Below are 25,460 nucleotides of genomic sequence, written 5' to 3' on the forward strand. Positions count from 1 at the left end.
TGGTTGCTATGTGTATTAAATGTGATTAAAGTATGCAAAGTGTTGGGACAAAGTCTGGCAGATGGAGTGCTTTACGATTTCCAGCTGCTGTAGCTATCCTCATTATATTATTCATATGATTTTTTTTTTGTATCCTGTTTAAATTTCATGATATCCTAAGAAGTTACTATGTAACAGCCTTGTGTGCAGAAAGAACACTGGATTAGAGATCAGAGCAATTCAGGTGGTTCGACATGATTGCTGAATAAAAATGAGCAAACCCTTTGAACATGTTTTATAAACTCTTATTTGTAAAATGAGGGCTAACATCATCTACCTTACATGGTCATGAGGGGTAAGGTGACATTAATGGAAAAGCACTTTTTAAACAACAACAACAAAAACCTATAAATATCTAAGGTATTATGAATATTTGATGAACAAATGCAGGTAAAACAGGTGTCTAAAAAGCAAAACAGAATTGTCATTAATTTAGAGTCACATGTCCTGCCCTGATTTCAGGACTACATATACTCCATAAGTTCAGGGACCTGCCTTATAGAAAAATGCTTATCTTTAGCTACTATAATATTTATTTAGTAAAACTGACTGATGTTCACAAATATAAACTTACCTTTACTATTGTTTTAGGGCGTTTTTTAAAAAATAGTTTCGGCTTTTCCACCACAGGAAGAGGTGGAAGTTTTTTAAGCTCCTGTAAGACAGTGGTTGCAGCGCGTTTCTTGGAGAGTTTTTTGCTATTTCCTTCTCCTTCTGCAGAGAACTCTCCTACTGACACTCGAGTAACAAAGCTTTTCATATGTGGTGGTCCACTTTCTTTAATAACCTAATAAATATGAGTAAAATATTAAATAATCTATAGGCACTTCAGATGTATTCTTACAGAATGACTTAATATTCATATCAAAATCGAAATTGGTATCATCCCAAAATTATAGTATTTCTTTAAGAAAGCTATTATGAAGGTATTACACTATTTATTTATGACACTTGATGCCAAATGCAGTTGAAACAGAAGAAATCTAAATAAACACATTTGATTCATAGTCAAATGATTTTTTATTACTTTAAAACCGACAATTCCGATTACAGTTTCTCCATGTCTTAGGAAGCACAAATTTAAGAACATCAAAGATATCATTAGATACCATATTAGATTGGCCATCTAGAATGATAGTTTGTATATAATTACAGACATATCTAACTTTCTCCTATGTATAAGTTACTGGAGAAACTTGTAGTTCTATAAACCATAAGGCACCATGCCTGTGGAAGCCTCTCAAAAACAGCCGATGGATGAAAAATAAGCTGTTTTTGATAGAGATGTCAAAGGCTGTTTTACAGAAAGGGATACTTATTCTTGTGACATGATTTTAAAAAGGTAAGTAGGTATGCCAAAAATACCTAGCTTCTAGAGTAATGAGTTATAGATCTGTCAGCTATGAATGTAATGTTCCTAAACCTTGTTTAATCTGCTCTCACTTTTAAACTATGCCAGCTTTTGGAGGAAATATGCCTTCCAAAACCTGAAGACTCGAAACTTTTAGTCTCCTTCAAAATTCTGACCTATACAAGATACCCTATTTAAGTAGTTTACTATTTAACATTACACCGAAATTTTGTCTTCTAATATTAGATTCCAATTAGGAAAAGGAATAAAAGTACTATCAATTCTCAATAATGCAACATTATTAGGGAGAAGGAATTTATCATAAGCATACTTTCCAAGTAACTTAGGCTTACTAGTTTAAACACCAAAACTGTTTAACTACTTTGATAGACATTCTTCTCAATTTAAAAAAGTATATGTTTTACTGACTTAAAAGAGAATACTAAATATCTAACCTTTAGTTATGTTAGATCATCATTATAAACATCAGATATCCTATACCATAATACGTTCATGTTCCCTAGAACATCTAAGACTTATAAAACTGTCTGTTCATATTCATTGTAGCCTTTTTAAAAAGCCCAATAATTTTTTAGTATAAGCAATTACTTTTTACAGATTTTCCAAATTTTCCATATCACTTCTTGCTGGACCAATAGGATCTGAAGTACATTCTCTCCCTTACTCCTTCATTTTGCTGCTTTTAACCTGCTGTGGACTGAGAACTCAGGTAACACAACTTGTCAGAACTGTGTCCAAGAGAAAGTGGACAGTTTCTCAGTACAACTCAGATGACCCTGCTGTGGGAGCTTTCCAGTAGGTGAATGTCATACAATGTGAAGGAAGATTCTCCACAACTCTTTCAGTTTATTTTTTTTTCTTGATTCTTGCCTACTTTCAAGATATAAGTTGTAAAATTAGTGACCTCTTACTAAGGGAGGTATTATAATAATTATTTTTTAAAAACTTTTTTAAATTTCATACAATTTTATGAATATATTTGCAACATATTTATCTAACTATAAAGTCAAGAGTTGCTTCATTAATTCTTACTTCTTAGTGATTTTGTTAGTTAAAGTTAAACATATTTTGGCATCTACACAATTGAAAAAATTGGATATTAACATATATGTGTCACTAAATCTTAACTTGAATAAATTTAATTTAATCCTATTTAAAAGACAAAATCCTGGCCTGGCACAGTGGTTCACGCCTGTAATCCCAGCACTTTGGGAGTCCAAGGTGGGTGGATCACGAGGTCAGGAGATGGAGATCATCCTAGCTAACATGGTAAAACCCCGTCTCTACTAAAAATACAAAAAAAATGAGCTGGGCATGGTGGCGCATGCCTGTACTCCCAGCTACTCAGGAGGCTGAGGCAGGAGAATCGCTTGAACACAGAGGGCACAGGTTGCAGTGAGTTGAGACTGCACTACTGCACTCCAGGCCTGGGCGACAGAGCAAGACTCCGTCTCAAAAAAATAAATAAATAAATAAATAAATCCTATAGGATACCACAAATTATCTTATACCCAGAAAATAACTTTTATAATTAAAATTGAAATATCATGTGTACAAAGGCTTAATACAGAAAAGAAAAAAAAAATCAGAAGAAATCTGTGATATCATCACAATTTCTATTTTCACCACAGCCTAGATCATTTCATAATACTGAGTTTGAACATACAGAAGCACATTAACTCTTACAGGATACTAGTATACCAGGTAATTTGATTTGTTTAAAATAAACAGAGCAGGGAAAAAAAATGGGAAGATCTCTACCAAGTACATACCTCAAAACTGACAGGCATATTTCGCTTCAGAGCAATTTCAAACACCAAGCTGATCTCAGACTTATTTGCATCTTTGTCATCATCCATATCCTTTCCTGATTCACCATTCTAAATCACAAAAAAATAGGATAACACTGAATCTTGCCATTATAACAACTTTAGTTTTAATCTACAGTCAAGATAGCCTATTTAAAATACAAGAAGAAACAACAAACTATAGGCTGTATCTGCTACACATTCTTCTGTAACCACAGTACTCAAGGGCTTTGCTGCCAGGCTTTCTGTTATTCATTTTTGTTTTTAGTTTTCCTTGAAGGAAAAGCATTTAATGCAGAATTTGGAAATCTTTTACAACCATACACTTACTTGAGTTTAGCCTACATCCCTAGACCTGGCTCTCTTTTTTTTTAGAGTTCTCTACCCCCCAACCCCCAACCCCCAACACCCAAGAATTCCTCCGCTGGTGTTCTAACGTGATCTATGAGGATGAAGTTACAAAAAGAGTACAGGATGCAAACCAAGAGCATCCTAGTTGGAACTCTACATCTGGCACAGGTATCAGTTTACTTTATTCATTTATTTAACACATACTTCTGGAGGGCCTCATACATGCTGAACCTACTATAACTATTAGAGACAGTATTTCTGCTGTCAAGGGGTGTATGATCTAGTGGGAAAACAGGTAAAGAAATAGGAGCTCTCATGAAAGAGTACAAGCAGAAAAACACCTATCATAATCGATCCATTAAGATAAATATCAAAGGAGAAACAAACAATCAGTTTGGAGAAAGGAAAACTGTAGAGGCTGAACTGTGGAGTTTGAAATAACTAAGTGGAAAAGTCCAGCAAGAAGCTCACTGTACTATGTATAGGACATGCTTGGGCTAGAGGTACTGTTTTGGAGTCAATAGAGAAAGTAGCTGAAGCCATGAGAATGAGTGAGATCACTCAAGAACAGCCTCAACATCCTCATTTGTAAAACAAAGGAGGACTGAAAAATCCATAAAATCTCCTCCACTTTAAATCCTTGATTCTAGATTCACACAATGTAATCTATATTCAGTAGACATAGTATAAAATGTAAGGCAAATCAATGTTATTCCTCATCCTCATATACATCCCCAAATCCCCAGTTGCTTGGAAAGTGAACGTGAGGGAGGAACCAAAGGTAAAGTCATCCTGCAGGAACACATAAGTCAATTACAGTAGACTATCTGAGATGCAAATCTTAGCAGGTCTTCACTCTAATATTCTTCCCTATCAGAACAGATTATTTATTTGAATTACAAAATGCATGGATTTGTCTTCCCATAAATCTCACTGGGAAAGTTTAAAGAAGAGACTGTCCCATGCAGCAGTGCCACACCTGAGGCGACTTTTCTGGAATAGGTTCATTCTGTAGTGCTTGGAGGGCTTTCATTGCGGCATTGTGTCTAGCAGCTTGTCGAGTCTTCCCTTCCCCAAAAAATTCATTATTTCCTACAGTGAGCTGAACATAAAAGATCTTAGGCATCGGGCAATGATATCTAAAATAAGAAAATAAAAAGTTAGTTTAATAAAATCATTCCATAATGATTCATAAGATTTATTTTGTTTAAAATGACATCAATTATACAATGTACTATAGTCAATAAAATTTTAACCTCAAAAATATACATTTTGGATAAAATGTGAGTCAATACATCTACAGATAATAGCTTATCCTGATCTCCATGAAAAACATATATAGAATACAAGATTAAACATAAAACAATACAATAAAAATTATTTAATCATATCACAGGAGACTTCCTGGTGAGAAATTTTCAGTTAGATTTTGACAGAAGTAAGTGAACGGTCTGATGAAGCTACAACAGAGTCTGGGACAGGCAAGACTGTTCAGGTGACAACATGTAGATTACTGTGCTTTTTGCAGAAGACAATTATTAGAAACACAGGGGCAGAGAAATGGATTGAGTATAGTGCAACGCAATAAAGAGTGTAGATTCCGCATAAGGATAAGGAGTTTAAGCCAATTCTTAAGCAGGAAGTGCTATATTCATACATTTTACAGTGACTGAGATAATGATGCATGACTAAAAAGCTGCAATAATGCAGATAGGAAGAAATAACAAAGGCTGTAAGAAGAAAGAAAAATCCAAAAGAAATTAAGGAGAAAAAATTAAGAAGATATGTAATAAAATCCATTAATTCAACAATTATTTATGGAGTGTCTTCTATATGACAGGGGACTATGTCAATGAACAAAAACACTTACATTAGAGTAGGGAAGATAAACAGTAAAATAAATATGTAGAATTATCTTATATTAGAGATAGATGTATGAAAAAGTAAACAGGGAAGGGTTCAAAGGTGTCAGGGAGGTAGGTTTTAGATAGGGTGGCCAAGAGAAGTTTCCTTGAGAAAATATCAATTGTGTAAAGAGCTGAAGTAAGTGAGGGAACAAGCCATGCAGGTATCTGGGACAGTATTTGTGAAGCAGAGAGAATACCAGCAGCAAGGGCAGCGAGGCAGGAGTGTGCCATGCATGTTCAAGTAACTCGGAGGAGGCCTGTCTGGCAAAAGTTTAGAGAATGAGAAAATAAAAAGCCAGGAGATGAGAAGTGGCCAGATTTCCATAAGGCCTTTCCTACAGATCGCTGTAAGCATTTTTTACCCTGAGTGAAATGACCAGCCACTGTAAGGTTTTGCACAGAGAAGTAACATAATCTGACTTACCTTTTAGAATAACCATCTACTATTCTGAAGACACACTGTAGCGGAACGATACTGGAGGCAAGGATATCTACTAGGCTACTGAAATAATCAAGGGGAAAGGTGATTGTGGCCTGAACTAGGGTGTAGCAATGAAAATAATGAGAAGTGATGGTTTCTAGACGAATTTTGAAAGTACAGATGATCGGTTTACCCAAAGACTGGCTATAGAATATGAGAGGGAAGTCAGGGTGACATCAGGGATTTGGAACTAAGTAACTGGAAAATGGAGTACCCATCTATTGAGATCGTGAAGACTGCAAAAGAAATGGGTTTGCTGGGGGTGGATTTCAGCGGCTCTGTTTTGGAGATGTTCAATTATTAGGCCTATTAGCTATCCAAGTGTAGATGTCAACTGGACAACTGAATTTATTAGTCTGGACTTCAGGAAAGAGGTCCAATATAGAGAAAAAAGTTGGGAATCACCAGTATATAGGTGGTATTCAAAGGCATAAAACAATGAGAACTGCATGGGAGGGTGTGATAGGAGAAAAGCCAAACAAGCACAATATCCTTCCTGAAAGCCAAATAGGGAAAAAAGTCTGTCAAGGAGAAGGGAGGGATTAATTGCACCTAATGCTACTAACAGGTCAAGTAAAATGAGGACTGAGAAATACGACCACTGAATTGAGCAACTTAGTAAAATAAACAGAATCGATTTTGATGAAATGGTGGATTTATAATTGTAATGCTGAAAAATCACTGGAGTGATTTTTAACTCCAGTGCTAAAAAAATGTTTGTTTCCAAGCAAAAAGAAGTACAACTGAGGTCCTACTATATTTTAGATAATTACTGGACATCCAAGTAGTGACACTCCATATTCAACCTGAGATAAACTGGAAAGAGCCCATCATGTAGGAATTCACTAGGCAGATGGGACTAATCAATGAAGGTTTACTGAAGGTGAATAACTAGAAATGTTGATTGGTACTGAAGATGCAGATTTGCAAGGCAATAATTGAAACCATGCAAGTGGATAAGCACCTGGAAAGGGTAAATGTAAAGGAATCAAAAAGGAGCCTAAGGGTAAGAACTGATTAATGCCTATGATCAAAGTGCTAGGAAAACAATAGACAGCAGTGAAGGAGATGAAAAGGGGTCAAAGTTAGAAGAAAAATTAAAACACAATGTCAGGGACAGGAGTAATTAACAGTGTCAAGTGAAGGGGAGGAATTCAGAGCATGAAAAAAAGAAAAAGTCGATGTTGAAAACACTTAAATTTTCTTGAACTATAGTTTTCTATTAAATTAAGGTAAAGCATTTTCAATGTGTTTTCATTATATGTCATATGTTCTCTTTTAATTAGCAAATATAAAAAGTTAAATTAAAAATCACAGTATTTTAACATGCAAAGACTAAAAAGCATTAAAAAAAATCACAATTTTTTGGTTTTTTTTGGTTACGATAACTAGTGTACTGAAATGCACAATTTCCTGTCATCTATTTTATTTTAATCCCCTTAATGCAGAAATCTGACAGACTAATATGAATAATGCTGCTCATCTTTACTTTGTGTTTCACAAAATTCAATTTTCCCACCTCCACAGAACTTTTGTTTATTTGTAACTTTTGTTTATAAACTTACGTTTATTTTTACCTGGTTCTATTATGAAACTTTCAAACAGACAACTTGAAATCAGAAATTTACTCCTAAACTGAGATCTTATATGGCAAACTTTCACCATAGAGCAAATGTTTACAATTAATTATAAACTTCTGAAAATAGACGGTCCACAACTGAAATGCTAACAGACCTTTAACTACAGTAGAGGGAGTGGGCGCCACTATAATCACTAAGGCCTGCTGACAATTACAAAACTCATTTTGGTTTGCCACAGAGACAAACAAAATTTCTGTTCATTACAACTTTACTGGAATATGATGTCATAACACATAACCATACTGAAACAATCTGCTGATTTTCTGGCCAAAATATTAATTGCACACTAAAGAGCCCTTGGGGCCTCTCCCTTTTTGGTCATCAAATATGGCTCGATGTATGTGTATGTGCATGCACACGGATATATATATACACATAAATTGTATTGTATAAGTGTAAGAGGAAAAATTAAGTATGTTGCATTTTTAACATAAAAAGTAAAAATTCTAGCACTAACAACAGGAAATCCCAAGACTGTATGCCTGACTTATTTCATTCTGTTTCACTTCATCCTCTTACTTAACAATGATTCTTAATAATACACCCCACATGGTTTGAATACCTTATATATCACATCTCCTCATACTATCATGACAATTAAGATTAGCCAAAGCACTCTCATTAATAGCATCCAGACTGAATTACAGGGGAGATGAGGCAGAATGGTTCTTGTGTGTTAGGTCTGGTCTGAAAATACTTATTTCCTTTGGTAAAGAAACTACCAAAATTTATTAACTATAAAGGTTGATATGTTCTACTTAATAGAGTTCCTTCTATTTTTACTTATTTCAAATATTAGGCTCACTTTTGGTAAAGTACTTGATATAGTCCGGCTGTGTCCCCACTCAAAATTTCATCTTGAATTGTAATCCGAATTGTAATCCCCATGTGTCATGGGAGGGACCTGGTTGGAGGAAAGTGAAATGGTTTCCCCCATGGTGTTCTCATGATGGTGACTGAGTTCTCACAAGATCTGATGGTTTTATAAGCATCTGGTATTTCCCCTACTGGCACTCATTTCCTCTCCTGCTGCCCTGTGACGAGGTGTCTTCTGCCATGACTGTAAGTTTTCTGAGGTCTCCCTAGCCATGTAGAACTGGGAGTCAACTAAACCTCTTTTCTTTATAAATCACCCAGTCTCAGGTATTTCTTCATAGCAACATGAGAACAGACTAATACAGTACTTACAAGTGCTGTATATATTTTTACAAATTAGTATATTTACCTAATCAGACAGAGCTATTCTTAAATGATTTTTCTCAAGTAGAGTTTTGTGGTCAATGTTTAGATTCTCATAATGACTACTGATAAAAGATGAACCACAAAAACTCACTCACCCAGGTTATTTAAGTTTCAGGGTCAAACGACTGAATTTCCTTTGGATCCCAAAAAAGTCTTGAGATTTGGCCTACCCCCAGCCTCCAAAGCGTAATCCTACTTTCATCAGAATTATCTTCCATGCTTGTTAAAAATGCAGATTCCTGTGATCCAACCCTGATCTGCTGCATCGAGAGTTTCTGGGGATGGAACCATAGTTTTAAGTTGCCCTGCTGACTCTCTGCACAATAAAGGTCCAGAATTATCACCACATCCCACATGGCAATTGCTTCAAATGCCATTCAAGAAAGAGACCACACACATTCCTTACTGCACAATGGTTAGGTCTTTCGTATTTCTTTTTCATTTAATCCTCACTGCAGCCTGGTGAGACAGGAGATGTTCCCAAGGTCACCTTAAGAATGTCCCCAAAAGCTGGGCGCGGTGGCTCAAGCCTGTAATCCCAGCACTTTGGGAGGCCGAGGCGGGTGGATCACGAGGTCAAGAGATAGAGACCATCCCGGTCAACATAGTGAAACCCCGTCTCTACTAAAAATACAAAAAATTAGCTGGGCATGGTGGCACGTGCCTGTAATCCCAGCTACTCAGGAGGCTGAGGCAGGAGAATTGCCTGAACCCAGGAGGCGGAGGTTGCGGTGAGCCGAGATCGCGCCATTGCACTCCAGCCTGGGTAACAAGAGCGAAACTCTGTCTCAAAAAAAAAAAAAAAAAAAGAATGTCCCCAAAAGAGTTGCTGCGAGTCAAATTTAAGTCTACAGAACTGCAGAATCCAGGAAACTCCTTATGGACTTTACTTAAAATCTGCTTTATCTTCTTCCATTTTTGTTCATTAAATTGTCTATCTTCTTGGCAGGCCTGAGAACCTAATGCAAGGGATCTAAACTAAGACCCACTAATAGACTTCAGAGATGTTTTATTAAATGAATGGCTGCTGAAACACCATGATAAAACACTGTGTTTCTGCAGCATGTCAGATCAAAAAGAGACACAAGTGCATGATATAAAATCAAACTAAAACATCAGAATGGTGAGCATTATGTGCCACACTACTTAACAGCCTAAACTTGAGAAAGGCTGCTTACAAAGCCTTTTTATCTCCATACCTCCTTGTCTTCCATCTGCTGGAAGTCTTGCAAAAGATAAATAAAATTATAAATAAAATAAAATAAAATCTTCATTTTCTTTAGATCTCAAACAAATCTTGAGATGCAGCCTATCTTCAAGATACCACAAGTCAATATAACAGTAAAGAAAGAATGTATATTGATTCCTTTAATACTTGACATTCTATCAGTTTTGTTTTTTGAGTAAAGGAAAGATTTTACATTCACTTATATTTGACTGTTAGTTGTAACAACTTTTTATAACACATATCTTTGCCATCCTCCCTAAAGTTACTTCATTTAAGGCCCTCTTTATGGACTCATTTTCTATTATCTTTCTAAACAAATAAAATCTGTATGTCCTCCCTACCATTCTGTGACTGCTTTATACTCCAACTCCACTTTCCTACGTATCATTTTTACAAGGTGAGAAAGACATATTCCAAATAACATTAGGATTTTTACAAATTGAAAAATAATTACCTCATTCTATTTGATAGCATTATTCATAAATCTCAACCCAGCTTAAACATTCGTATCTCCCTTACATACTTAGGTCTTAAAATATATGAAAATGCTATCTTCTGATCTAATAGGGAGAGGCTTTGGATTTCTGTGTTTATTTCTAACATTGACTGGAAACAGAAATGTCACTTAACCTTTCTATCTCAGTTTACTTATCTGCAAAATATTTGTAGAACTTATGTTTAAAGAACCCTAAAGGCCAAAACTAAGAATTCAAATGACATGTTGATTATTTTGACTCTTTGTACACTTTTGGAACTGCTAAGCATTCTTTTTTCTGCTGTAGAAAAATAACAGGTTTTTATCATAAAGCTATAAAATAGTCCTTGGCACATTTTCAAATTTGTATGTATATAAAATGTCTAGATAGGAGACGGTTCTTTCTCTGTTCAGATCTATAAATTTTGAAAAATATATCTTTTATGAGATCTGTTAATTCTTGAGGAATTTCAAATATTAGGACTGATTAGAAAAGATTCACAGGTCAGCTGAAAATACGCTTTAAGAGATGTTTGGATATTCTATTTTATTTGTAGAATTACTGTAAGTATGTTTTAAATGCCTAGAGGAAAATATAGAAAGATATGCACTAAAAGCTAGGATAGGGTGTTTTGAAATGATAGAATTATAAATGATGTTCTTCCTTCCATAATTTCAAGTTTTAAAAAATAATATGGTAAACTAGAATAAAAATGGAAAAAAAAAACATTTAATTGAAGGAAGTCCACACAAAGGTAAATCTGTGTTCGAAATTAAATTTGATGAATTAGTGAAATGACTTATGGAATATAGAACACAAACCAAGAGTATAAGTAACCTGCACTGTGTCACTGACAGTAGTGCCATAATCAGGACTCTGCAAAGCACAGTATGTTATCAAAGAGCCCCATTATTGCAAACACACAATTACTACCCTCAATGCCATACTTGGAACCAACATAAACCTATTCTTGCCCCTTCTCTAAATGGATATATAGATAAATCATTATCACATCACCATTATCATAATTAGGGCAAAAACATACAAAGCACTTACTATGTGCCAGACACTATTCCAAGTATTTAGATACTAACCTGACTCAATCTTCACAAGCCAACTTCATTTTACAGATGAGGAAATTGAAGAATAGAGACATTCAGTAACCTTCCCAAGGCCACCTGACTTAAGCCTACATTTGAGCCCAGGCAGTCTCACTCCAGAGTCCATGCTCATAACTGCTACACTATGCTGCCTCTGAATGAACTGGATAGATGTGCACCACAAACTGCAGAAATACTACTATAAACTCTGCAGAAGTCATGCTAGACTTGGAATATCAAAGCAACTTAAGTCTCACTAGACGTATGAGATCTGGCAGATTCTGAAGATCTCTAGATCCCTGTATGTCAAAAGTCAGGTGCAGGATATCAGTTGCCAAAGGGAATGCTGGGACACTATTTAAGTCTAGAGAACCAAGTTGACTGCAAAGTCCTACTTCCTCTCTGCTCATTCTTTGTCTCCTCTTAACCCACCTGTCTGGAGCCCAGGCTTAAATGTTACCATTAGGGAATCAAAACCACAGTAAGACACCACTTCACACACCCACTAGGATGGTTATGGTTTTAAAAAAAAAAGTCATAGAGACATGCAAATTGGAACTCTGATACATTCTGGTGGGAATGTAAAATGGTACAGTTGCTATGGAAAATAGTTTACCAGTTCATCAAAAAATTAAACACAGAATTACCACTTGACCCAGCAATTTCATTTCTAGATATGTACATAAGAGAAATGAAAACTGGGGTTCAAACAAAAACTTATATGTAAATGCTTATAGCAGCATTATTCCTAACAGTCAAAAAGTAGAAATAACCCATGGATCCTGATGAACAGATATACAAAATGTGGTATGTTTCTACAATGGAGTGTTATACAGTCATACAGAGGAATGAAGTATAATTACATGCTACAACGTGAATAAACTTACATTATGCTAAGTGAAAGAAGCTAGACATAAAAGGGTACATACCCTATGATTCCATTTAGACAAAATATCCAGAAGAGGCAAATCCATAAGAGAGAGAAAGTAGATCAGTGGTTGCTAGGAGCTGGGAGGATGGAGTTTGGGGAGTAACTGTTAATAGGTATGGGGTTTCTTTTGGGAATTATAGAAATGTTTTGGATTAGACCATGGTGTTGGCTGTACAACACTGTGAATGTACTAAATGCACAATGAATTATATACTTTAAAATAGTCAATCTTGTGTTATGTGAATTTTATTTCAAAAATCATTTTTTTTTAAAAAATGTTGATACTCCCTAGGGTTCTATTTTGTTTCTCACTGACAAGACAGCTTCTGTAGGTGATCTCAACTACTCCCATTCACATTCTTGATGGACTCTCACAAACTAGCGTACCAAATTTTGTAAATGAAGGTGTAAAACACCTCCCTTTTACACTCTGGGAAGTTACTGACCTGGTCTTCTTCCTACTCTTGTCTAATTGCCAGGGGGTATGTGAATTACATTAATTCAACTAATATTTACTAAGGGCCTACTTCATGCTGGGATGGAGTTTTGGTTTCTAGAGATGGAGGACTGTCCTCAGGAAACCATCAATCAAGTAACTACATACACACACATATACATATCAACAAATGAGATGGGCTAGAAGAAAAATGAAGCACAGCATAGGAAAAGAGTAACACGGGCTCCTTTAGACAGACATTTGAACACATATTTTGAATAAAGTGAGAATTCTAGACATGGAAATGCCAGAAAGAAAAAGTGCTCTAAGCAAATAAGACAGCAAGTACAAAGGCCCCGCAGAAGTCACCTGTTGGTTGGTCAATTTTTGAGAAAGAGCAAGTGTTCCTTGTACCTGACAAGCCCTGAATCAAGGAATGATTAGTAGGAAACGAGGACTGAGAAGTCACCAGGCAGCAAATTAGAACTTAATTCCACATGATGGAAGCCACTGGATAGTTTCAAGCAGAAAAGTGGCACAATCTGACATGATTTAAAAAGATCTTGTTGCTATTTACCCAGAGAGGCAAGAAGAGAGTAGCTGGCAGGCCATTGCATAGTACAGGCAAAGTCATCTCTAAAAACAGGAGTCTGAATTGCCCAAGAAAACATAGTAGGATTGCAGGCACTGCTACAATTTCACTTAAGGACTGTGGTCATTATTTCAAGGTGGACCAGTTAGCGCAGATGTTTTTCTGTAGCTTCCTAGGAGCGAGTGCAGCAGAGTCAGAGGAGCTGGAATTAACCAGTTACAGTTTTGCCAAACATTGCTGCTCATTCCAACTGAGAGGTAGTAGAACACACAGGAATTAAGTGGCCATAGGACTGGTGAGAAATGGGTAATCAACTCCAGTGAAAAGCAGCCACACTGAATCTGGCAGGTAAGGAAAGGGATGCACCCATCCTGGAAGTTCTGCTCAAAGTCTTCAGGTGCTAGAGGACACCACCCTATTTCCTGCCCTCCCTCTAGATGTGGGTGGTCAGACAGCATGTGGCAGAAGCAGTAAGGTGCGCTTCCCTGTGGTGGCTGATAAGCAAGGCAGTGCTGGAAGTGTTCCGACTTTGTAACTGTGTAGAAGGGTTCTGGGCAGGGTAACCTGGGGCCTCTTCTTCCAGCGTGCTGCCAACTGTGTTCCCTTGGGTGCTGCAGCAGTCCTGTCTGCGAGAAATGGCTAAGCATCGTGGAAACCAGCAGAATTGCGGAGTGATGCTGCAGCAATGTGGCAGGGCGGGGGGCGGTGTTGCGGGGGCAGTCCTTGGAGCAGCATTTCTCAAGTTGGATCCCATATAGAAAACACCAGAGTCCTCTTAATGGGGTCTAGAAACACTTGCTAAAAAGTAGATTCAGGGCTGAGTGAAGTGATTCCAGGAATGTGCACATTACCTAACAGCCTAGGTGGTTTTTACACATGCTACAGATTGAGAACGGCCTCCTCACAGGTGCCTTCTTCCCTTTTTGTGACTATGAAGGCTTCTGATTCTTGAATATCAACTTTGTACTCATCTGCCTTACAGAGTGCTCTTCCTGTCTTTAATGGTATTTTAGTTAATTCTCTCACAGTTTCATAAGAAAAAAACTGTGATTTTTCCTATTATTTCCAGTATTTATTTTTCCTATTTCTTTCCTCAATTTACTAATTTTGTTGGTCCAAACTTACAAAAGAATACTAAATAGCAGCTCATAAAGGATATTCTTACTTCTTACTTGAATGAGAACACAGCTAGGATATACACATTAAACCTTGCAACAAAAAAAAAAAAAGAAAAAGAAAAAAGAAAAAAAAAACACTGATAGTGTAGACAGAGGAAAGTATTTTTAGGTTTAGAAAAAGATCTACTGGATTTAAGTTCCAGCTATTAGATCTATAAAGAATTTGGGCAAGAAGCCTTACATTCTATAGGAGCCATCAGTAGTAAGAACAATTTTGTCTGTATCAACTTTCAACTTTATTCAAGTGGCAAACCAGTTGAAAATTATTTAACTTTTCATGAAATACAGCATACCTGTGTACTGAGGGACAATTTTCAAATAGATAAATATGTACACAAATATACTTTGCAATTCAAAAACCGACAATTTTTTAAAATATAAGTTGTGTGTGTGTGTTTTGGTTTTTTGTTTGTTTTTGAAACAGGGTCTTATTCTATCACCCAGGTGGAAGTACAGTACGTGATCACAGTTAACTACAGTCTCAACCTGCTGGGCTCAAGCAATCCTCCCACCTGAGTCTCTCAAGTAGCTGGGACCACAAGTGTGTACCATCATGCCTGGTTAATTTTTTCTTTCTTTCTTTTTTTTTTTTTTGAGAGACAGGGTCTCCCTATGTTGCCTAGGCTAGCCTTGAATTTCTGGGCTCAAGTGATCCTTCCAACTCAGGCTCCCAAAGTACTGAGATTACAGGCATGAGCCACTTTGCCCAGCCATTTTTAACTTTTTGATATATACTTATATTAAATACTGCATTCCAGTAATCTAATAACAGAATCTTAAGTACTAAAAAACTTATGGAAATATGGCTTATTATTTCTTTGAGTTCTAAGAATATTCCTATTATTTAATTCCAGCACCAGATATCATCTTTGGTTAAGAGTTCTCTTTGAAAACAACTGGTGTGAAAATCTCACAAGTCCTTCCCAGCAACAAAAGGATTCATGAAACGAGCTCTAGAAAATACTTATACTTCTGTTTCTCCATTAAGTCCACAAGCATATGTTTTTGAGAAGCGTTAAAAGTATAAAAAAGCAAGAAAGTATAAAAGATGCAAACATACTGGCTTTTTAAAAACAGGGTTTACACTCTTTTTAGATAAATTAATTTTATAATGCCTGTATGTAATAAAAGATTCAAATGGATGATTACGTCTGCACTAAAATCTTCCAAGAAGTTTAGAAACTGTTTGCTTTGTTACAATGTCCAGCCCAGGCATCTACTCCACTGCTTTTGCTGATCAGAATTAACTATCAACTTTGGATGTCTGCCCACTTCATATACTCCCAAAAGTAACATGGAGACATTACATCAGTGGTACTGCAGAAAGATTAATGTGCTTCGTTTGGAGATGCAAACTAATTATACTTGCTGCATACTTCTAGTATTCTGTCTCTTTCACTCAAATCTAAATGAATTTTGTCATACATCTGCATACAGTTTAATGATAACAATAATGTGTAGTTAATAGATGCTCACTGGAACATAAAAAATTTACTTGGCATTTTCCCAACTAATTGTTTTTACAGCTTGACTTCACTTTATACATTAGGTGCATTCATAAAAAGGTTTACATAAAGCAAATATTTTCATACTAAATCCCATTTTCCCACTGTTGCCCAATATTAAATCTTGAGTTATATTTCTATAGGAAAATGCTGGCTCCAACACATCATAAAAATTATAATTAAAAATCTAAACATGTATGCCAAGGAGTAGGTATATTTAATACATTATTTTATAAAACACTTTATCCTCTCACCTGCAATAAGAATTAATCTGAAAGATAATCACTGTGTTTCATAGTCTCATAATCATCAGAAGGACACATAAGTTTAAAAAAATAACTGCAGGGTTTTAAAGTGGCTTCATAGAAACTAAAAGTAGAAATATAATTTATTAGCTGGATTTGCTGCATGGAGATGTTCTGTCAGATTTTAGGCAATGCAAGTAGTCTCAGATTATTGACAATTATCATTTGAGGGTCTTAGAAATTTCTTCGGCTATGAGTAATACATTTTGGGGGTTCATTACAATCCATACCAGATAACTTACTGGAATTATACAGATTATTTGGAGTCAATACCATTGTCTGACTTGAAGACCACTTTTCTCTGCTGAGGCAGGGTCCCCCTCTGTCACCCAGGCTGGAGTGTAGTGCTGCGATCATGCCTCACAGCAGCCTTAACTTTCAAGGCTCAAGCAATCCTCCCACCTCAGCCTCCCAAGTAGCAGGGACCACAGGCGTTCACCACCACACCTGGCTATTTTTTTTTTATTTTTATGTTTTATAGAGATGATTTTCAGAGAAATAGGAAAAAGAACTTTGCTCAACTACTGGATCCTTTCATACTACTTAATATTAAAAATGTAAAAAAAAGCAATATTTGTTTAAATAGCACAGCACTTGGAACTTTTAGAAAACTCTTCCACTTTTGAGAGAGATCCAAGATGGCTGATCACTAGCAGCTCAGGATTGTAGCTCCCAGTGAAAGCGCAAAGAACGAGAGGACATCACACCTTCACATGAATTCTTGTTGCTCACGCACCAGGAGATTCCCAGCGGAGGAGCCCCACAAGTCGCCAGCGCGACTCTTGTGACCGGTTTTGCCGGCGCCTCGGAGCATCGGTTCTTGGTGCAGAGACAGAAAAGCACCATCAATCTTAACGCCGCTGATTTAGTCGGCACAGTGGGTTGCTCAGATTTCGGCGCTGAGAATCAATAAGTTGGACGTCCACTCAGAAACCCAATTACAAAGACGGTAATTATAAAGACCACAGATGGATAAATCTACAAGGAAGGGAAGAAAACAGCCAAAAAAGGCTGAGAATACCCAAGATCAGAACGCCTCTCCCTCAGCAGGGGAATCACAGTTTCTCATCAGCAACGAAACAAGGCTTGATGGAGAACGAGTGTGTTCCAATTACAGAAGCAGGCTTCAAAATGTGGATAATAAGAAACTTCTGTGAATTAAAAAACTTGTTCTAACCCAATTCAAAGAAACTAAGAACTTTGAAAAAAGGTTTGACGAAAGTTAACAAGAATACACAATTTAGAGAGGAAAATAAGTGAATTGATGGAACTGAAAAACACAATACGAGAACTACGTGAAGTATGCACAAGTTTTAACAGCCGAATTGATCAAGCAGAAGAAAGGATATCAGAGGTCGAAGACCAACTCAATGAAATAAAACAAAAAGACAAGATTAGAGAAAAAAGGATAAAAAGGAACGAGCAAAGTCTCCAAGAAATATGGGACTATGTGAAAAGACCTAATCTACGCTTGATAGGAGTACCTATCAAGAGAATGTGACGAAGAGAATGAATCCAAGCTGGAAAATATGCTTCAGGATATTATTCAGGAAAATTTTCTCAACCTAGTAAGGCAGGACAATATTCAACTCCAGGTAATACAGAGAACACCACAAAGATATTCCTCAAGAAGAGCAACTCCAAGGCACATAATCGTCAGATTCATCAGGGTTGAAATGAAAGAGAAAATACTAAGGGCAGCCAGAGAGAAAGGTCAGGTTACCCACAAAGGGAAGCCTATCAGACTCACAGCAGATCTCTCAGCAGAAACCCTACAAGCCAGAAGAGAGTGGGGGCCAATATTCAACATCCTTAAAGAAAAGAACTTTCAACCAAGAATTTCACATCCAGCCAAACTAAGCTTCATAAGTGAAGGAAAAATAAAGTTTTTTGTGAACAAGCAAGCACTCAGAGATTTCATCACCAGCAGGCCTGCTTTACAAGAGCTTCTGAAAGAACCACTACACATAGAAAGGAACAAACAGGATCAGCCTTTCTAAAAAATACCAAAAAGTAAAGAGCATCAATATAATGAAGAATTTACATCAACTAATGGGCAAAATAGCCAGCTAATATTAAATGGCAGTATTAAACTCTCATATATCATTATTAATTCTAAATTTAAATTGACTAAATCCCCCAATCCAAAGACAGACAGGCAATTTGGGTAAAAAACTAAAACCCATCAGTATGCTGCATCCAGACCCATCTTACATTCAAGGATACACAAAGACTCAAAACAAGGGATGGAGAAAGATTTACCAACCAAACAGAGAAAATAAAAAGCAGAAGTTACAATTTTTGCCTCTGATAAAATAGTCGTTAAAGCAACAAAGATCAAAAGAAGCAAAGAAGGACATTATATAATGATAAAAGGATCAATGCAACAACAAGAAGAGCTAAAGATCCTAAATATATATGCACCCAATACAGGAATACCCAGATATACAAGACTAATAAAGAGACTTAGACTCCCACACAATAATAGTGGGAGACTTCAACATTAATATTAGACAGATCAATGAGACAGAAAATTAACAACAATATCCAGGACTTGAACTCAGATCTGGAACAAGTAAACGTAATTAACATTTATGGAACTCTCCACTTTAAATACACAAAACATACACTCTTACCAGTACCACATCATATCAACTTAGAAGTTTAAACGAAATGTTGGTTGGCTCCTTGTTTGTTATTCTCTTCCCTCATTTTCTTTTATGTCTCCATTATTAAGAACAATTATAGGCATATTCATATTTAGACTGCATCTAGCCTGGGCAATAAAGCAATATCCCCATTATCTCTCCCTCTTCCTCTTTCTCTTTCTTCCTCTTCTTTATTCTTTTTCTTACTATTCTTTTTTTCTTTCTCAAAAAAAAAAAAAAAGAAAAAGAAAAAAACTCTTCCACTTTTAACTTAAAGTACCTTGGATTAACACTAAACAATTTACAATTTTCAGTTATTTTAAATTATTTTAAAAATTTTTCCCGCACAAATCCTCTGGGAAATATAGTAGTTGAATTTCAATTATCTATGCTCTCCTTTTCCTGCATGGCTGCAGATACTCAAGGTATGCTTTTATATCAGTTCATCAGCATAAACTGTGGCTCTTATTCCAGGAAGCACATCAGCTGAGAACTATCCAATCCTCTTTATCTTTGCCATGTACCCTGAAGTAAAACACAGCAATGAATAAGGGAGATGATATTGGTAAAGAGATGACACTGATAGCCAGTCTTCCTACCACACATAGAAGACGCTGAAGTAATACTTGGAACTTTGAACAGGTAATAGTTCTGGCCTCATATTATGATGATTTATTCCTGTTCACAATACGAATATGTATATTTTAGTCACACTAAATACAAAGTGTGGCCAAAGATATTCTTTTCTGTGGACAAAATAGTTTTTGAAGATATTCTGAAGTCAGTCAGTCTTCATGATATCCTACTATTGCCAAAGAGTGGATGTTTACATGAGTTAGTATAGTGTAGCAGAAAAAGTACACATTTTCAAGACATATTACTCATGGGCTAGAGAGCCAGCTCAGTTCCTTACTGGCTGTGTCACCTTGAGTAAGATACATGCTGTGTCAGAACACAGTCAGCCCAGGAAAATAGTTGGTTGGCCTCTTCCCTTCTTGGTAGCCAAACCATCAGCCTTCTTTGATATTCTACAATGTTTCTATGAAGCTTCAGCATCTCTCAAGCTTTTGGTTATTCCCTGTAAAGTAAACCCTTAGCCACCAGCTCCTGGGGGAGGTCCATGAAATATCTGCGGTTATGCTGGCAGAATCTCTAGACTTTTATTTCATATGCTCTGTGGCACCCCCAGTTTCCCATTAGTACTTGTACCATACCAGGGAAAACACTACTTCGTGACTGTCTAGGAGATCTGACATTTGGTTCATTGGTCACTCAAGGGTGCCAATCTAGGCCAGGCACAGTGGCTCACACCTATAATCCCAGTACTTTAGGAGGCCAAGGCAGGAGGATCACTTAAAGTCAGGAGTTTGAGACACCCTGGCCAAAACAGCAAGATTCTGTCTCTACGAAAATATAAACAATTATCTAGGTATGATGGTACGGCCTTGTAGTCCCAGCTACTCAGGAGTGGAGGCAGGAGCACTGCTACAGCCCAGGAACTCAAGTGTCCAGTGAGCTCAGCTTCAACTGTACCCTTGCAGTTGAGTAGCACTGCACTCCAGCCTGGGCAACAAAGTTAGATGTCATCTCTGGGGGAAAAAAAAAAAAAAAGAGAGAGAGGAAAAAAAAAAAAAAGAATGCCAATGTACTTCAAAATACCAAGCAGTGTGCAGAAGATAAGCTGATAAATTCAGATATTATAAAAACTAGTAGAAACAAACTAAATAAATCTCTGGAATAATTCAATGTAAAATAATGAATAACATTACTAAATTTTTTAAAATTCTCTTTGTCTTATGTCTTAAAGGCCATTTATTTACATGTTTGGGGTTCTCTTCTATATAAACTGTTCTGTGACCCATCAATCAATTACAGTACAGGAGTCTAGCAACGCATTTATCTTTAAAGAAGTGCATCTTGACCAGAGAACATGACAATGTCAACAAATCATAAGGAAATAGATAAAGCAAATTGGTCAAGGTCTTTGTAACTGAAGCCAAGAAAAAGCCTGGGAAATTAATGAATAATAAGCTCCCAGGAAACTCAAACTGAGAAAAGCAGTAAGCCATGATGAGAATAATACCTGAGATGATTAAATATATAGTCCAAACATTACTGCCTACGATCCTAAATCTTACCCAGCCGCAAAAGAGAAAACAGCCAAAGAGCTGAGGTGCTCATTTTGATCTCAATGAGAGAGAGGAGGGATAAGGTGGAAGCAAGGAGTGGGGAGAGAGGGAGGGAAAAGGAGAGGGCACACAAGCATGTGCAAAAGAACAAGGGCAAAAAATACCTGCTGATAGTAGGTATGATATTAAGAATATTTTATTATATTGTATTAAAAATACAGACTTGAAAATCCACATAAAGACTGATTTGGGTTTAGAAATGGTGAGAATATAAGATCGTTTTATTTTCATTTTAAAATGAATATGTAAACAAGTAGTAAGTTCAGTACATTAAAAAAAAAATGTCTTGCTGCCTTTACTGATTTGGAGAAAGCCTGCCACATTTAAAAAGACAGGATGTCAAGCAAACCAGTAAGTCATTCAAAATCAGTGTATATAAGGTTCCTTAAGTATTTGAGGACACAACATGGAGAGTTCTGAAAATCTGAGACCCACATGGGAGTAAAGAAAGAATGTATCTTAAACAAATTTGCTTATTGTTCTCCTGAAAAACTCACTCAAGTAAACAAAAAAAGGTTTGCAAATAAGACCAAATAATGCTATTTACAGAGGATGACACTTCTTATGAGACTTAAACAGAAACCTGCAACACAATCTGAGCTTATAAGACTCTGAGAACTCCAAAGCAGGAGAGTGATCAAGATTGACAAGAGCATGACCACGGTGATCTCTCAGGAAGATAAAATCACCCGTTATGCATAAGAAATTCTGGCCAGAAACTGAACACTTCAGAGCTAGTGAACTCCTGATAAAATTGAACAGATGAAGAGCTAAACTTATAATCTTAGTTGTCACTTGACTCTTATTTTATCAAAATGTAATTCTAATATAATCAAAATAAGTATATCCTGTTACTTCCCAAATGTAGAAAGGCCAGACTCCCTTACAAATGCTTGCAAACCCTCTATTAGACCTCATAATTCCTCAACAAAGGGAAAAGTTTAGAGTAAATGATACGCATGCTATTCCAGTAGTGTTCTAAGAAGGCTACAAAAGGGACTGATTTCTGCTTATACACAGGGGAAAAGGGAGTCGTATTCACTGCAGCCCTAGTGTATGGTATCTAGCATTGTACCTAGCACCTAAAAGGAGTTCACTAAATATTTGTTAAATGAAGGAGAGGTTATAGCTAACAATTACTGAGTGGTTTACTATATGCTGGCACTGAGCATACAGTAACTCATCTAATCCTCATAATAGTCTGATAAGGTAAATACATATTGTTACTATTTCCATTTTACAGTTGAGGAAACTGAAAAACAGAGAAGATAAGTTGCTTGCCCTAGGTGGAGCCAGGTTTCAAATGAAGGCAGAGTGGCTCCACAGCCCCCTAACCACAATATTACATTACTATATTCCTCTCAATGTAAAAGTGAATGATTGCAAGAGAGACAGGACCAGCAAGGGCCAGGTTCTCAGCTATGTGGGAGTAAAGCAATCAGGACTAGGAGAAGGACAAGTTCAAAGTGAAAGTGAAGGAAGAGACCCAAGCATCTAAGATCACCTCCCTCTTAACTTCCACACTACATTTCAATAGAAGAAAAGGCTGGCCAACTGGCACCTCCTTAATCACCTTCCTTTAGATAGCAGGTATAGTATGGGGAAATCTTTCAAGAAGGCATTGTTTTTACTTAAACAAGATCAACCCCCCTCCTACTCCATCCACCAAGACTGTTTCACCATGTAATTTCTAAAACTGTAAACCCAAGACCCTTTCACGTGTAATTTCTAAGGCTGTAAACCCAAGACCCTTTCACGTGTAACATCTAGAGTTGTAAGCCTATATAAAGGCAGAGCTTCTCTTTGTTAGATGAGTTTGGCTGTTAGACAACTATGTTGCCTTACTCCCAGCCGAAATAAATCACCTCTTCCTTCCTAGTTTGGTGTCCGATTCTCCTGCTTCAAAAGGATGCATGTGAGATCCTGACAGGGAAGTGCTGCGAGTGAATGTACTTTGTGACTATAGGCTGCAAGGATCTCTTAACATTGGGCATGATCTAACCTTAGGATGGGCTAGATCACTGGTTTCATCTCTGCCTATACACTGGAAGTACATGAGGAGCTTTAAAAAATACTGACGACTCTGCAGGAATTGGGTAATTTTTTTTTTTAAATGCTGAGGACAAGTCAGTAAGAAAAAGACCATTGAGGCCAGGCACGGTGGCTCATGCCTGTAATCCCAGCACTTTGGGAGGCTGAGGTGGCTGGATCACCCGAGGTCAGGAGTTCAAAACCACTCTGGACAACAAGGTAAAACCTCGTCTCTACTAAAAATACAAAATTTAGCTGGGCATGGTGGTGGGTACCTGTAATCCTAGCTACCCAGGAGGCTGAGGCAGGAGAATTGCTTAAACCCAAGAAGCGGAGGTTGCAGTGAGCTGAGGTCATGCCACTGCACTCCAGCCTGAGTGGCAGAGTGAGACTCCATCTCAAAAAAAAAAGAGAAAGAAAAGAAAAAAACCACTGAATCAACAGAAAAAAACAGCACAGGTTGTAAACTTAAGACCACAGAATAGGAAATATAAATGACTTTAAGATGATGTTCAACCTCATTCATAATTAAAGAAATGCAAATTAAAATGCCAAAGAGATATCATTCTTCACCTAATTATATTGGTGAAAAACTCCAAAACACTCGAAACAGCCTCATCTCTAGTCTAGATTATTGTAATAACCTCTCAACTCCTCTGTTAATCAGCAAAATGGTTCTTTCGAAAATGAAAGTCAGATCACATCACTATGTTGCTCAAAACCTACACTGGTTTTGCATTTCATTCATAGCAGTAGCCAGAGTCTTTACAATGGCTTACAAGGCCTTACATAAATCTGGCTCCTAGTCATAACTCTGGCTTCTTATACCCCTCACCATTTCACTTACTCCTCCTCTAGCCACACTGTCCTCCTTCCTGCTCTTCAAAGTTAGCAGACAAGTCTCCACCTTAGAGCCTTTACAATGGCTGATCTCCTGCTTTTCCCGCAGACATCCTCAAGGCTCACTCTCTCACCTTCTTAAAGTCTTTGCTGAAATCTCACATCTCAATAAGACCTCTCGATTTCAAATAGTAATTCCCATCCCTTTACTCAAATAGGGCTCTACTCTTCCTATATAGCATTTTTAACTTTCCAATCTATTATACAATGTACTCATATTTATTTTTCATTGTCTATCTCCCGCAACTAGAACATAAACTCCATGAGGGCAGAAATGTCTGTTGATGTACTCCAAGTACCCATAAGAATGCCTCACTATGTATATGCAGAAAGTTGTATTCTGCAACATTGATAACAGCAGAAGATTCAAAACAATTAAATGTCCATGAATGCAGGACTAAGAGGTTAAATAAACTACAGAGAAGCACCGGGCGCGGTGGCTCAAGCCTGTAATCCCAGCACTTTGGGAGGCCGAGGCGGGTGGATCACGAGGTCAAGAGATCGAGACCATCCTGGTCAACATGGTAAAACCCCGTCTCTACTAAAAGTGCAAAAAATTAGCTGCGCATGGTGGCACGTGCCTGTAATCCCAGCTACTCAGGAGGCTGAGGCAGGAGAATTGCCTGACCCCAGGAGGCGGAGGTTGCGGTGAGCCGAGATCGCGCCATTGCACTCCAGCCTGGGTAACAAGGGCGAAACTCCGTCTCAAAAAAAAAAAAAAAAAAAAAACTACAGAGAAATCACACAGTGGGATACTAAACAGTTCTTAAATTTAAAAAGCAGTAAACCTATTTCCAGTATTGCCAAGCAAACTCTTACTGAACTGATTCTCCTTCAGAAAGCGTTAAACTCTGAACAAATTGTGAAAAACAATCATCTAAAGGTACCAAAAAGTGAATAAAACAGGTGGATACTGGAGGCGAGTTAACATCTGAAAAAAGGCAACAGCATAGGATGCATTTCTACCACCCGCCCCCCACAACTGGCTTTTTTTTTTTTTTTTTTAATTTTAATAGCTTGAATTTGAAGGCAGGCCCCAGTCTGTTCCATGTGAGATAGCTAAAATGCCACTAGACAACAGTCTTACTGGTTTAAAAACCC

At 37.0% G+C, this 25,460-nt stretch overlaps 1 protein-coding gene across 13 annotated transcripts in view; it reads right to left on the reverse strand.

The window, feature by feature from the left end:
• Positions 1 to 25,460, reverse strand: part of STAU2 (staufen double-stranded RNA binding protein 2) — a 327,272-nt gene that overhangs the window by 180,870 nt on the left and 120,942 nt on the right. For all 13 annotated transcript variants that reach the window (XM_074386791.1, XM_039464484.2, XM_010330450.2 and 10 more), the window contains 3 exons: positions 4,550 to 4,709; positions 3,184 to 3,291; positions 614 to 826 (listed from right to left, as the gene is read on the reverse strand). In XM_074386791.1, the coding sequence (XP_074242892.1) occupies positions 614 to 826; positions 3,184 to 3,291; positions 4,550 to 4,709 (481 nt within the window). The remainder of the gene's footprint in view (positions 1 to 613; positions 827 to 3,183; positions 3,292 to 4,549; positions 4,710 to 25,460) is intronic.

The sequence above is a fragment of the Saimiri boliviensis genome, chromosome 15 (genome assembly GCF_048565385.1).
Source record: "Saimiri boliviensis isolate mSaiBol1 chromosome 15, mSaiBol1.pri, whole genome shotgun sequence".
NCBI lineage: Eukaryota > Metazoa > Chordata > Mammalia > Primates > Cebidae > Saimiri > Saimiri boliviensis.